Source organism: Trypanosoma cruzi, genomic scaffold, assembly GCF_000209065.1.
Source record: "Trypanosoma cruzi strain CL Brener 1047053513371 genomic scaffold, whole genome shotgun sequence".
Taxonomy (NCBI): domain Eukaryota; phylum Euglenozoa; class Kinetoplastea; order Trypanosomatida; family Trypanosomatidae; genus Trypanosoma; species Trypanosoma cruzi.
The window spans coordinates 2,285-14,758 of NW_001849217.1; the positions used below are offsets into that span (position 1 = coordinate 2,285).

Consider the following 12,474-nt stretch of genomic DNA (forward strand, 5'->3'; position numbering starts at 1 on the left):
GGGGCGTGGGGGCCACGGCTGCTGTGCAGCTGCGCAGCCACCCATCGTACTCCGCAGCGACAGCGTCATTGATTGCTGGTTTGTTTCTATTTTTTGTGCGGGTGCCTGCAGTGACTCTCTCTCTCCTGCTCCCCGATGACTGTGTGGGAGGGCATGCCTGTCGCTTTTTATGCTTCTGATGCTGTGTAGAAGGAACCATAAGAGAAATATCGAGGAATTACGCGGAATGACGTATTACTTTGCGTACATGTATAGAGATCGGTGTATTCTCCGTGGATTATTTATTTATTTCTCTTTTTTTTTTTCTTTCTTTCTTTCTTTTGCGTTGCTCCACACGCGTCTCAGTGTTTGCTTTATTACGGCCACACACGGGTAGCTTGAGCCGCGGATGTTTCTTTGTAGTTGACGCCATTTTCTGTTGGACGCCAACGCGGCCACGTTCGTCAAACATCCACTTTCCACAGCGTGGTGCCTGATATTTTGGGGTCGTCGCAGGTTTAACGCCGGCACCACCGCCGTGGCACTCATGGGAAGTAAGATGGAACGCGGGACAGCGAAAGATATTGCGCTGCACATGTGTCTGCTGCATTAGTTCTGTTGGGGAGGTCTTCAATTTAGAAAAAGAGGGATCAACATTGCACGATGCTTTGGCTTGGAGGCGTTATTACCCCTTTTTTATTATTATTCTTATTGTTGGTATGATCTCTGGTTCCCACCCGTGTCTGCCCCGATTGCCTCCCCTGAGTGGAGCTGCGCCATGGCCATTGTTTTTGTTGCTTGCGGGAGGAAAAACACATTGCGAGCGACGAAACCACACGTCATGCATGCGGTTTTCAGGGAGGTACGTATTTGAGGTGGAGTGTACATGTGTGGATGTCATGTGAGACGAAACGGGGGGTTGACTGCCCAACCGTCACTCCTTTTCTGGAGAGTGTGCTCCTCCTTTTTTTGTTTTTGTCGCCCTTTTGTGCCAGGGCACGGCGGGATTGAGGGCAGCACCGTCCCACGAAAGGTCTTGCGCACATACAAACTCTCATGCCACTGTCGCCCCCGGAGTCGGGTGCAAAACCCAAATTTCAGCTTTCTTCTGCATCGGCGCAATTATTTGTTTATCAACTGACGCCATTCTTTCCGGCGTGTCATTTTGATTGGATTGTGTGGGATTGCTCGCCAACGCCATCAAACAAAACAGGCCGACCTTTTCATGTGCTTAAATGTCGTCTTGCACGCAAGTATTTTTTACGCGTACTGTTGACGTGCACTCAATTAGCGAGGGATCCGGAACCATGCGTGCGTGGAATTCTTCCTGCCATGTGAACTGCAGGCAGCACCGAGGGGTTGTCACTTTTATTCCGCAGAGTTGTTGTGTCTTTTTGGGGGGTTAGCAGGGAAATTCCATGCAGCCCGCTACTGCTGGTGTGCCCCCAAACGTTGTTACTCCAAGCGAATAATGTGCTTCAGCGAGTGAGGGTGTTGATTGGGTTTGTGTGCACTCTGATTCTGTTTGTTACTTTGTGTGGGCACGCAACACTTGAGTGGTGGGAAAATGGAGCGGGGCGGTGCGTGGCCGCGTCTCGCCCATCGTTCACTGCACGGTGGTGTGGTGCACATTGTGGTGCTGACTCTGCGATGTGACTGCGGTCTCCTGCGCGGCAATGGTGGTGGGTGGACGAGAGTGTTGACCCGCGGCGGGACGGTGGGATCGCGTTTTTTTCTCCCTCTGCGAGAGTGCGGAGTTATTTTTATTGTCGGTGATGAGGCAAACCGACCGACAACGTGAATAAAACAAAATAAAAAAGGGCAATAGTGTGGCGGTATGTTGGGGTTGGTTGCACGCCTCGTGTTGCTGCGGGGGTGGTGGGCCTTGACTGTTTCACCGACAGGCGTTGCAGTGCGACTGCATGGCGCACCGACCATCGAGCCGTGCGAGCGCCACGCCCAACGTCATTGGGACTGCGGGAGGAGACAGCCGCGAGTGTCCTTTGGAGCCAGCGGCACCTGCTGGCCGCAGTTGGGCGGTGCGAGTGGGTGCTTCACCGCACGGGTGTTGTGGTGGCACCTCGCCGTGGCTCTTGTGATGGTTCCGACGCTGCAGCTCGCAGAGGAGTTGAGGAAATACGGTAACCGCAGTGGGCTCTTGATAGTCGGCTGGATAAAGTGCTGCTGGAGGGAAAGGAACGCATCACCAACATGAGGCTGAATGACTTCCTTCGGAATTATTTTGACGGCAGGGGCGTTGAGGAATTCAATGAGAACGTCTACATGAAGGACTTTTGGAGTAGCCCCAATGAGTTCATCCAAGACGAAGTGTTATTGAGGACAATAGAGGCATCGCCGCCATATCAAGAGCTGAAAAAAGAGCGTGAGGAGTTTTACATGCTATTGGGGGCTTCAAATAAGCTTAAAAAGGAATATATTGTCACTCTCAGGCAATGGAGGGACTTTAAAAGAAAGGACACGGTCACTCCTCTTGCAAGGGCACAAATAAACACAGCCTACTCTTATGTACTGAGAGAAGAGAGGCGGAAGGCGGAAGAAAGGGAAAGGCGAGAACGACAAGAACTGGGGATTGACTTTTCCACCAGGATTAAAGATGCGGTGTTTAAAGGAAGGGTTCGCGTGGACAAAATGAAGCTGAATGATTTTCTTGCGATGGAATTGGACGGCAGGGGCGCTGTGGACGCCAATCGGGATGTCTTGCTGGAGGAGTTTTTTAAGGACCCCAAGAAGTATATTTGCGATGCGGGAGTATTGGGCGAAATGCAGGCATCCGATCGTTACAAGAGGATGGAGGGGGCTGTACGGGATGAAATGGATATGGAAGAGGATGTACACAAGCTTTACAAAAATGGTGTGGACAATCTACTGAATTGGTTGGTGGCTACTGCGGAGGTAAAGGCAAATGTTCAAGAAATCACTAAAAGGTTTTTGGATGCGGCCGCCGAGGAAGCGAGGAACCCAAAGAAGTCGAGCGCACCGATATACCTGGAGGGATGCTACGAGTCTGTGTACAATGCGGGGTGGCACCATGTCGTGGAAGTTCCTGACGGCGAGGGGACGGGAATGAAGGTGGAGGAGGGGGAACCACCGCAGTCATGGACGTACAAGGCGGTTGGCGACACTCTCGAAAAGGATGACGGTGTGCAGCAATCCGGTGCACCGCGTCCCAGGCTGATGGTGCTAACCTCGGACAAGGGATGGCCGTACTCGTGGGAGGAGGATGAATCCACTTGTGACTGTCATGTGAACCGTGAGGTGGAGCGAGTGTGGCAGACCGTCAGGAATGATCTAACCGAATTGCTCGGCCCTGACCCTGGGGCCTACTTTGAGCCTAGGCGCCGTGTGTTGATTGGGACGCCCGGGATTGGGAATTCGATGGCTGCCGGCTCGTACCTCCTCTACCAGCTGCTGCACTGCGATGCGGAGAAACTCCATTTGGTTATCTACAGTTTTGGTGGAAATACGACGTACGTGTTTGACAAGACCATCAAGGCGGTGAAAAGACACGTGGGTAGAGGAGCATCCAAGGAATGTTTGCGTGATTTATGGGATTGTGGGTTGAAGGGGTATGTTATTTACGATGTGACAAGGCAAGGGAAACCGCCAGCGAAATATTTTTTGCCTGGCCCCGGATGGGGCATGATTGTGGTGTCATCGCCAAGCGTTCGCAACTACGGTGAATGGGAGAAACAAGAAGGAGCCGCGCGAATCATCATGAATTGCCCCGCCGAGATGGATGTGAAGGCGATGTGTGCATGGATGAAGCGTGACGAGACTGCAGAGAAACAGGCGGAATGCTGGAAGATGGTCAAAGAACGCATGGATAACGTGGGGCCGATTCCACGTTACATCTTTGATGCCAATAAGTTCGTTGCACACTCTGCTGCCGTTGAGGATGCCTTGGATGGGATCAATTCCCGGGATGGTGAAGAGCACTTTACACATGGAGGAGTGAGACTGTGGGGCTCTGAGAATCCGTCTCAAAAGCTCGTGAGGGTTGTCCGAGCAAGAGGAGAAGTCGGTCTTAAGAGGTTTCGTAACGCACCGATATGTTATTTCCTTGGGTCTCGATCAGCGAACCGTTTGGCAAAGGCAATGAGTGAGAGAAAATTTTTGTTGCTGGTATTGGGGACGAGGGAATTTCATTTGTCCGAATGTACGGAAAAGTTTTGTTTGTGCGCTCTCATCTTTGATGGGTTTGTCAGTGCAATGGCAGTGGGACTCAAGGGGCTGAGGCCACCAGCACATGGTATTCAGGGCACTGTGCTGAAAGCAAATCCTGGAGGGCACCCCACCGAAATATGTGAAATACCTCGAGTTGAAGAAATTGATGCGAAACAAAATATAAATTATCGGGTGCTGTACATACCGGTGGTCAGGAACTTTCCGCTGGTGGACTGCTTTTTCTTCATGGAGTTACCGCGGAGGACGCTGGTGGGGCTGCGGATGACTACGGCGGGTGGGCACCACACCACCGCCAGCACCGTGCGGCAGTTCACTGAGCATCTATCGAAGTTTTTTAATGGTTGGGGGGAATCATCTCAGGGATTGTCGTGGGAGATGATTTATGTGCAGCACGCAGACAGCACGCCGATGAATGGCTGGCGGAGATGTGATGTCGTCAACCCGTCGAGTGTGGGAGATGTTGATCATGGGAGGATCGCGGAGTTCTGGAAAACCACACATCAGTACCAGTTCACGCTGACAGATTGTTTTCTCAGGCGTATGTTGTAATCACGAAGATGCCGAAACTTCGTGAAGCAAAAAGCTTAGACGAGAAAATTGAAGAAATGACTGAGGAGGTTAGCGCAGTGCGTTTATGATGAATTATGTTGGGGAGTGTTTTAACGGCTTTTATATTTGTGTGTGTCTGCAGGGTTTGGTCAGGGAATGTCTTTCTTTTCAGAGAATCATTGCGGTCAACAGTGTCGCACCACTACAATCTTTTTTTTTTTTTCATTTTATTTTGTTTTTACTTCAGTGAAGGCTCCGTCGCCCCTGGAGGCCTTTGCGGGATGTGGGGGCCGCACAATTTCTCTTCATTTTTATGGGAGTTTGTGAGAAGAATGCCTGCGAGGATGACTGGCCGCCCAAATAAATTTATATATCGATGCAACGGAGATGTCTCTGCGGGGGTTTCTTCCTCTTTTATCGTATGGTCTTTTGAGAGACCGCGATTGAGGGAGTCAGGGAGCCGCCGGCTGTACGACGGAATTATTTTTTTATTTTTCATTTTTGCCTTCCCACCCACCCACTTTGTGATTCCCACCTTGCGGGTGGAGGAGCCCCAAAGGCCTGCCGCTTTGCAGGGGATAAGTGTTTCTATTTGTAACTGTGCGCAGCAGTCAACGGCAGTGATTGACAGAATGTGTATATATTTTGGGGGAAACATTACGGCGAACTCATTGCCTCTCCATTCACCGCCTTTTTTTTTTCCTGTCCTTTTTGGATAATTTCAGAATCCGGCCAGCGGCCCAGAAGATTATTCAGTGTTGTTTTCCTCTCGGTCTCTTTTCTGTCTGTCTTTGACCTTCCTGTGTATGCATGCAACAAACGCACAGCGCAGCATTCAATGTGATATTCTCCCAATGGAGGCGAAGGCCGTTTCTGCTCCCACCAAACCACGACGCCGTCCTCGCAGCTCCCCGCGACAATGCGGGTGGACGGCAACACGGCGCAGTTCAATTGCCCCCAGCCCCTGAGGGATGCCGGAATTGCGGTTGCTGCGGCCTCGTTTGACGTCGATGTGGCGTTGGACGTGCCGGACGCAAGTACACTCTTCCGAAAATTGTGTGCCACTGCCGCCCCCAACTTTACTCAGGAACGCAAGAACATGGTGGCCTTCAGCTACGGCGTGCGCTCGTCACCAAAGCGACAACTCATGTACGGCTCTGCAGCTGGTGAAGGATATGCTGCTTGTGTCATCACCGAATCTATTCGGCTGGGCGCCAAAAAGGGCATTTTTACCCTTTCATGCCACGTCATTGGGTCAACAGAGCACCGCGCAGACCTTCTTGACGCCGACAAGGAGCTCGGAGTTATTGTGGGCTCCGTGAAGGAGGGACCTCGTGTGCGAATGGTGGCGCGAATTTGTGTCTCATTGGCCGGCGACGGTCGAGCGGCGATGGACACTATCGTCAAAACTATGAGAAATACTTTGCCTCCGTGCTGTGTGAAAAGCAGCCAACGCCTGAGCTGGAGGCAATGCCCTCGTATTTGCCCGACACCGTCGTTCTTCAGCTTTACCGCGATGATGGTGAGGCGGAGCTTGCAGATTACATGGATGCAAACTTCCTGACATTTGTCGCCTTGGGAGATGCCGAACGGCCCGCTTTGTGTGGCATTGATGCCGCCGCGCAGCTACACTACGAAGCTACACTACGAAGGGGTCCAACGAACACTGGTGTCGGCAGCAGGAATTGTCTCCGGCATTCGCCGCCGTCGTCTGCGTGTTCCCTTCGGCATGTCAGAACTCAGTGAGTTGTTGCGCCGAGCGTACAACACGGAAAAAGGCAACCCCAACAGTAGCCTCACTGGTTCTACCGAGACGGTTTTATTGGCTCACGCCTTTTCGGATGCCGTGTGGGCGGAGGAATCGTTCCATTGTCTCTCCACGACTTGTCGTGTTGGCAATATTCTTGTCTCGACCGGAATTGGATCCGCCACAAGGGATCTTGCCGTTGACAAGTGGCGTCTTGATCAGGACATCATGGAGTTGCGGGATGAACTCATGATTGCCCGGACCGTGTACGACTACAGGCATTGTGGCCATGAATCCAACAGGCCATTTCAGACATGGAGGAGGAAGGGATGAAGCGCGTCAACGCCATTGAGAGTAACCGTGAGGAGGCGCGGGAACGGCAGCTGAGTGTGTTTTGCGAGCGCACCAAACATGAGGCGGAGAAGATGGCCAAAGTGCTTGAGCAGAGAGGTGGGGCCACGTTGGATGAAATTTGGAGGACTCTGGAGGCGAAGAAGCGGGAGAGCAGTGCTCTGCAGGCCGACCGCGAAAACCGCATTTGGGAGTACGAGCATACGCTGGAGAAGATCCGAACGAGGAAACAGGACGAGGAGAGTGCCTTGGAGAGGTTGCGGCAGGCGATGCAGCAGCCGGAGCAAGAACTCAGCCTACGGCAGAGCGTCATTGAGACGAGGGAGCAGCAGCTCGAGATGGTTCAACTTGACGGGGCGAGGGGGCGAGAGGCCATCATGCGGGAGCGGCATTCTATTGAGGAGGTGCGAAGGACCGTCCGGGAGGAGCGGCGTCGCCAGCGGAGGCAGTGGATCCATCAGATTAAGGAAATGAGTGCAAAGGTCCTGGAACAGGTGCGTCTCTTGGCCGAGGAGCGGAAGAAGAAGTGCGAGCAGGCGACAGCCAAGGAGGACGTCGCCGAGAGGGCTCTTGCTGCCGACATCAAAGTGATCGAGGATTATTTGCCGAAGCTCATTTCCCTTGAAGACATTCCTGTGAATCCGGAGGAGACGGGCATCATTCGACGCCAGTTTGACGAGGTCTTCACGCAAGAGGTACAGACATACTTGGCCAGCGCTGAAGAGGAACAGGCCCACAAGGAGAGGCTGGGACGAGGACTCGAGGTGTATTGACAGCGTATGCTTGATGACTGCGTGGCAAAGAAAAATGGAAAACTGCATGACGCCGAGACAACGGAACACCACCTCAGTTCTGTTGTGGATCAGGCGCTGAATTACTTACGCAACGGCGTCCGCGTGGCAAAGATACCGAGCAAGGGCAATGCTCGCAGACGCCTATATGTTCTCTCGGAGGACTGCAAACGTATCCATTCCTGTGATCTGGACCATCAGGGATTCCCGTTAAATCGCAAACGGCCTCCAGTCACCATGTGGATACGTGACATCGAAAAAGTTCTCATCGGCCCGTCCACAATCTCATTTGTGAACTACAGCGGCGAGGCACAGCTAGCAAAAACACGCCAGGAGGCAGTTTTTGACAATGGGACGCACCGCCATGATGCCACGCAAAACATCACTCCGTCCAGCCTTGGAACAAACAACCACCGCGCATTCGCACTTTTGCTTCGCGGTGGGAAATCACTGGAGGTAGTTTGTGAGACTGACAGGGATTGCGAGGCTTGGCTTGTTGCTCTCAAGCGTCTACTGCATTTGAGGACTCCTGCGGAAAGGCTTCTTGAGGAACGACGGGGTACGTGAAGAGACGCACGTGCGCAGTCGAGCGATAATGACGCGGAAATGCGGTGGGGTGGCCCACTTGACACCCGCAATATGCGAGGATTTGTTTTGTTGGCTCCCGATGCAGCAACTCTTTGCGGCGAGGATCACATTCCGCCATCCCTCTTCCTTCGGGTGGAACCGGAGCTGGCTGAAAAGTCTCAAAGGAGCACAATAACCGCCTATGGCGTCCGAATTTGCTCGGGCCTGGATCTCTTTTGCTCTGGCTGACTTTACGACTACTTGTGCGAAAAGCGTGTCGTTCCGCCTCCGTACTAATGCCGTGGGATCTTTTGTTGTTTTTCTCTTTTTTTTTTCCATGGCTATTTGTGGTTTTCTTGTGTGCTCTTTTAGATGTATTGAGGCGGCTGGTTGGAGAGAGGCTAACTGCCGCACAATTCTGTGTGTTCAGGACTTTTGAACCCCACGTGTTTGGGTTATTAGCGAGTGAAGGGAAGAAAAAAGGGAAATGATGGTCACCACCAGTACTACTGCTGCTGCTGCAGCTTTTTCTTTTTCTTTGCTGCCGGCTTGAAATGGGCTATCCATCATTTCTTGTGAGTGTTCCACACTCTTCTTCTTTTTCCTCTGATTCTGGATGCGTGTTTTTTTAGCACCGCCGTTGTGGGGCCGTTGCTTTGCCAACATGCATACGGGGGGTGGTGCTCCTTCCCATAGATGTGCCGTGAAAAAATATTAATATAATTTCAAATGCGCCGTGTGCTTTTCTGTGTGCGTGTAATGTGGGGCTTAGGCCTCACTCAGGCGGGGGCAATGACATCCTTGCACCATTGCGAGGCGGCCGTCGAGGCGGTGCACTAGCACAACAAACTGTGCGTTCCATATCACGCAGAGTATTCGCTACTGTGGGAATCGAACACTTGTTTTTTGGTGAAACTACCACTGCTTATCCACTGGGTGCGGTGCGTTGATTCGGCAAAGGGAACAGAAGGACGTCCTCTATGAGGTGTGCCTATGGAGGGAGAACTGAACTGCTACCTTGGTGACTATAAAATATTGGTATTTATCTGAAACGAGAGGGCGCATCGCTGTGCATGACGAGACTTTATTCATACGGACGTGATGCGGCGGGTGGAGGAGGCCAACGGAAATGAGCAATACGAGAGCGATGCCATTGCTGCCTGTTGAGATGATTTGGGCAGTGATGATGATAATGATGCGGCGAACACTCTCAGGTAGAAACGCTCTTCTCGCTGTCAAGGTATCAAAGTTGCACGGTAATGTGCCGCAGGTTGGCTGGGACTCTTTTTGTGAGTTTTTCCAACACGTCGGTGGAGCTGCTCGGCGTTCTCCAAAAGGGTGTTCTGTTCTGCACAGATGTGGCTGCCCGAGGATTGTATCCGCCACGGGCGGACTGAAGTGTGCACGACGATCCTCCGACAGATCCAGCGTGTTGTATTCACCGCACTGGACGGTCAATCCCGCATTGGCAACCTTGGGGACTCTCTGCTGTTCCTCATGCCACACGAGGCAGGATGCATCCCATGCGTGAGGACCCTTTATCGCCAAAGAGAGAGGGTTCAGTGGCTCTTTACGGGAAATGAGGCGGCAGCAGCAGCAAATGGAAGAACGATAATACGACTCGTCTCTTTCCACCACCTGACGACGTTGGACCCAAAATGGGAACCACATGTGAATGCAACGCACAGCCACTTACGTGTGCACCGTTATTCAACCTGTCGTGAAGCGGGATGGAGCCGTCAACGAGTCACCTGGCGGAGATGCGAGCTGGAACGATGACCTCGCCCGACTCGCACCGTGTGTGTTCCCATCGTACATGCGGGCACACGCAGGGCACTCCAGAGAGCCTATAAACCGTTTTTTAAATTTGTGTATGCTCACATTGGTCACGTCGCACACGGTTTCCTTCTTGGCAAGAGACCCGGTGATGTTTGGGCACAACTGCAGAGCTTTATTGGGGAGGACGCGAAGACCGCGAGAGAGGCGTCTTCTCTCGACACACAGGAGGGCGGAAGAGGGTGCGAGGGCTTTCGAGGTTGGATGCGACTGCAGTTGGAGGTGCGTCACGATGATTGGCCGCGAGGTGTGATTGTGCGGAAGCAGCGCCGTGTGACGTGTAGTACTGCTGGGCGGGGAATTGAACGGAGGCTGGCACGGAGTGAAGAGAGAAGTGACACACCCGAGAAGCAAGAGGCCAATGTTGCAGTGACGTTGGTGAAATGTTTTCCATGGGATGAGCTGAGATTTTTCTCCCATGGCGCTTAGCTGCGCCCGCGCCAGCCCGTGTTTTTTTATCTTTTTGACTCCACAGAGTGTCCAGGCTCTTGATTTTCGCTTGCTTGACACTCTTCCACCATGGGAGTCAACGAGCCACGGCGACCTATCGGGATGCCAAACCCACGGGAATCGTGGGCTTCAGCGTGGTCAATCTGGATCAGTGAGCGGAGACCTGCGGCACCTCATTCTGCGGCGAGTATCTCACGCACTGTCACGGGTATCGGCGCCTGTGTGTGTCTACCCTATGACCGGCATTTGTGTGGCGCACGCACTTGGCAAGGCTGAGGGAAATGGCGGGATTTCCCACGGGCACGTGTCTGCAGTCAGAATGCGTAAATTGTGGACTTGTTTGTGCGGCAAGGCAGCAAGGTCGCTCAGGAGAAGCAGCATAGACTGGGAGTACACTTTCTAGCGGCGCGTGCTTGGTGACTACCGAGGCGAATGCCCCAAAGGGACGTATGTGGGTGATGCAGATGCACTGGATATACGCAATGCCATGCTTCGTGACGGGGAGCGAGGGAGGAGTAGCGTGTTTCCTTCTGCCGTAGACCCATCAACTTTTGAGGAGTTGGAGCGAAGCGAAGGGGACAAGCGTGTGTGTCTTCACTTTCTTGCGGGAGGACGCGCAGAGGTTGGATTTCTTTTGTTACTTTGTTGTCACGGCGCCTGCGGCGACGTTAATGGGGAGTTTGTTCTCCAGAGGCATTTATTGTGCGATTTGTGCGTGTTTGGTGTCCAACGTTTTCAGCACCGCCAAATGGGGTGTTGCGCAGGATCGGAATACATGGATGTGCGAGAGCATTGTGTCGCTCGCCCGTAATAACACACACACACACACACACACACACACACATTTTCAGTGAGTCTGACACGCCGCGTTCTTCAGACCGTCCAAAATCACTTGTGGGACATCACTTCATTTGCGGCGTCGGGACGGCGAGGGAAAGGGAAAGGTATGCCGAGAACGCAATGCCCCTCCATAATACCGCAGGCTGGCGGCGACAAGGATCAGAGAGCTTCTACCCAACGTTGAGAAGAGGGCAGCGCTCTGATGATCCGGTTTGCCGCTTTAGGAACTCCTAATGTAGTGCACACCGTGTGGGCCTTTTTGCTGCGGATACGCAGAAGGGTGATGTGGGGTGGAATTATTGTTGAGGGCAGCACGGATGCCGCCTGGCCTTTATGGGATGGAATGCGTGGTGTTATTCCGTGCTTCCTTGCCTGCGTTGTCACACTCATGCTGTGTGTGCGGATGGCCACAGTAGTGGAGCTGAATACGGTTCAATGTGTGTTTGCTCACGGGGACTGCAACACATGTTTTTTTTTTTTGATTTCCCCAAAGGAGGGGCGCATCGCCGTTGCGCGATTCCCGCGCCACTCCATTACTCTGCGACTGTGCATGCTGCCGTCCGCTGCGCCACTGCAAGCCTTCGCCTTTGTGAGAAATGAGGAGCATGACTGCTGTGGCGGTGGTCGAATGCTCCCCAATTGGTGCTTTTGTTGATCCCACTTTGAGCACCGAGCAGCGAGGGGCTGCACACGCCCAGGAGGTGGGAGTGTCTGCTGCAACCGCACTTGCGATTCGCAGTTGGGGTGTGACATGTTTCTTTGGTATTCTTATTTTTGGTGACATGCGGGGCAGCGGTGTGTTGGCGAGTGCGGGCTGCTCGTGGCTGCCGGTGTTGTCTTTCCTGCTGTTCTCCCGCTCCACTCCTTTGCGTGCGACGGACCAAACGTTTTTACGGGCGTGTGGTGGGTCCGCTTTCTTGTTTGGAAAAAAAGCCTTTCGCAGGCATAATGAGATTGCCGTCCGTGCCACACGAGGCAGTGGGGAAGATCCTGGGATTTATTGGCGGGGTGGCACCGCACCCATGCGGTGTGGTTGATTTGTATTCCGCAATGCACGGTGAGGGGGATGTGCGGTGACAACCTACTCCAGTGAGGCGACACGAGCAGCACGGGGAACGGAACGGAGGAGTGGTGGCTGCGTGCTTCCCAAGTGATATG

The 12,474-nt window shown here is 53.1% G+C and overlaps 1 protein-coding gene and 3 pseudogenes across 1 annotated transcript, besides 4 other annotated features; all 4 read left to right on the plus strand.

Annotated features, from left to right (window-relative positions):
• Nucleotides 1-12,474: a sequence feature (areas not merged during assembly with more than two copies in the genome that could not be assigned to a particular haplotype).
• Nucleotides 293-321: a microsatellite.
• On the plus strand, nucleotides 2,191-4,734 carry Tc00.1047053507253.10 (retrotransposon hot spot (RHS) protein, putative; the record flags this gene model as incomplete). Its single annotated transcript, XM_802108.1, has 1 exon — nucleotides 2,191-4,734. One exon carries the CDS (start codon nucleotides 2,191-2,193, stop codon nucleotides 4,732-4,734), a length of 2,544 nt encoding a protein of 847 aa, XP_807201.1.
• Nucleotides 5,051-5,487: a mobile genetic element.
• On the plus strand, nucleotides 5,589-8,489 carry Tc00.1047053507253.30 (annotated as a pseudogene).
• Nucleotides 9,374-10,399, plus strand: Tc00.1047053507253.50 (annotated as a pseudogene).
• Tc00.1047053507253.70 lies at nucleotides 10,546-11,031 on the plus strand (annotated as a pseudogene).
• Nucleotides 11,290-11,320: a microsatellite.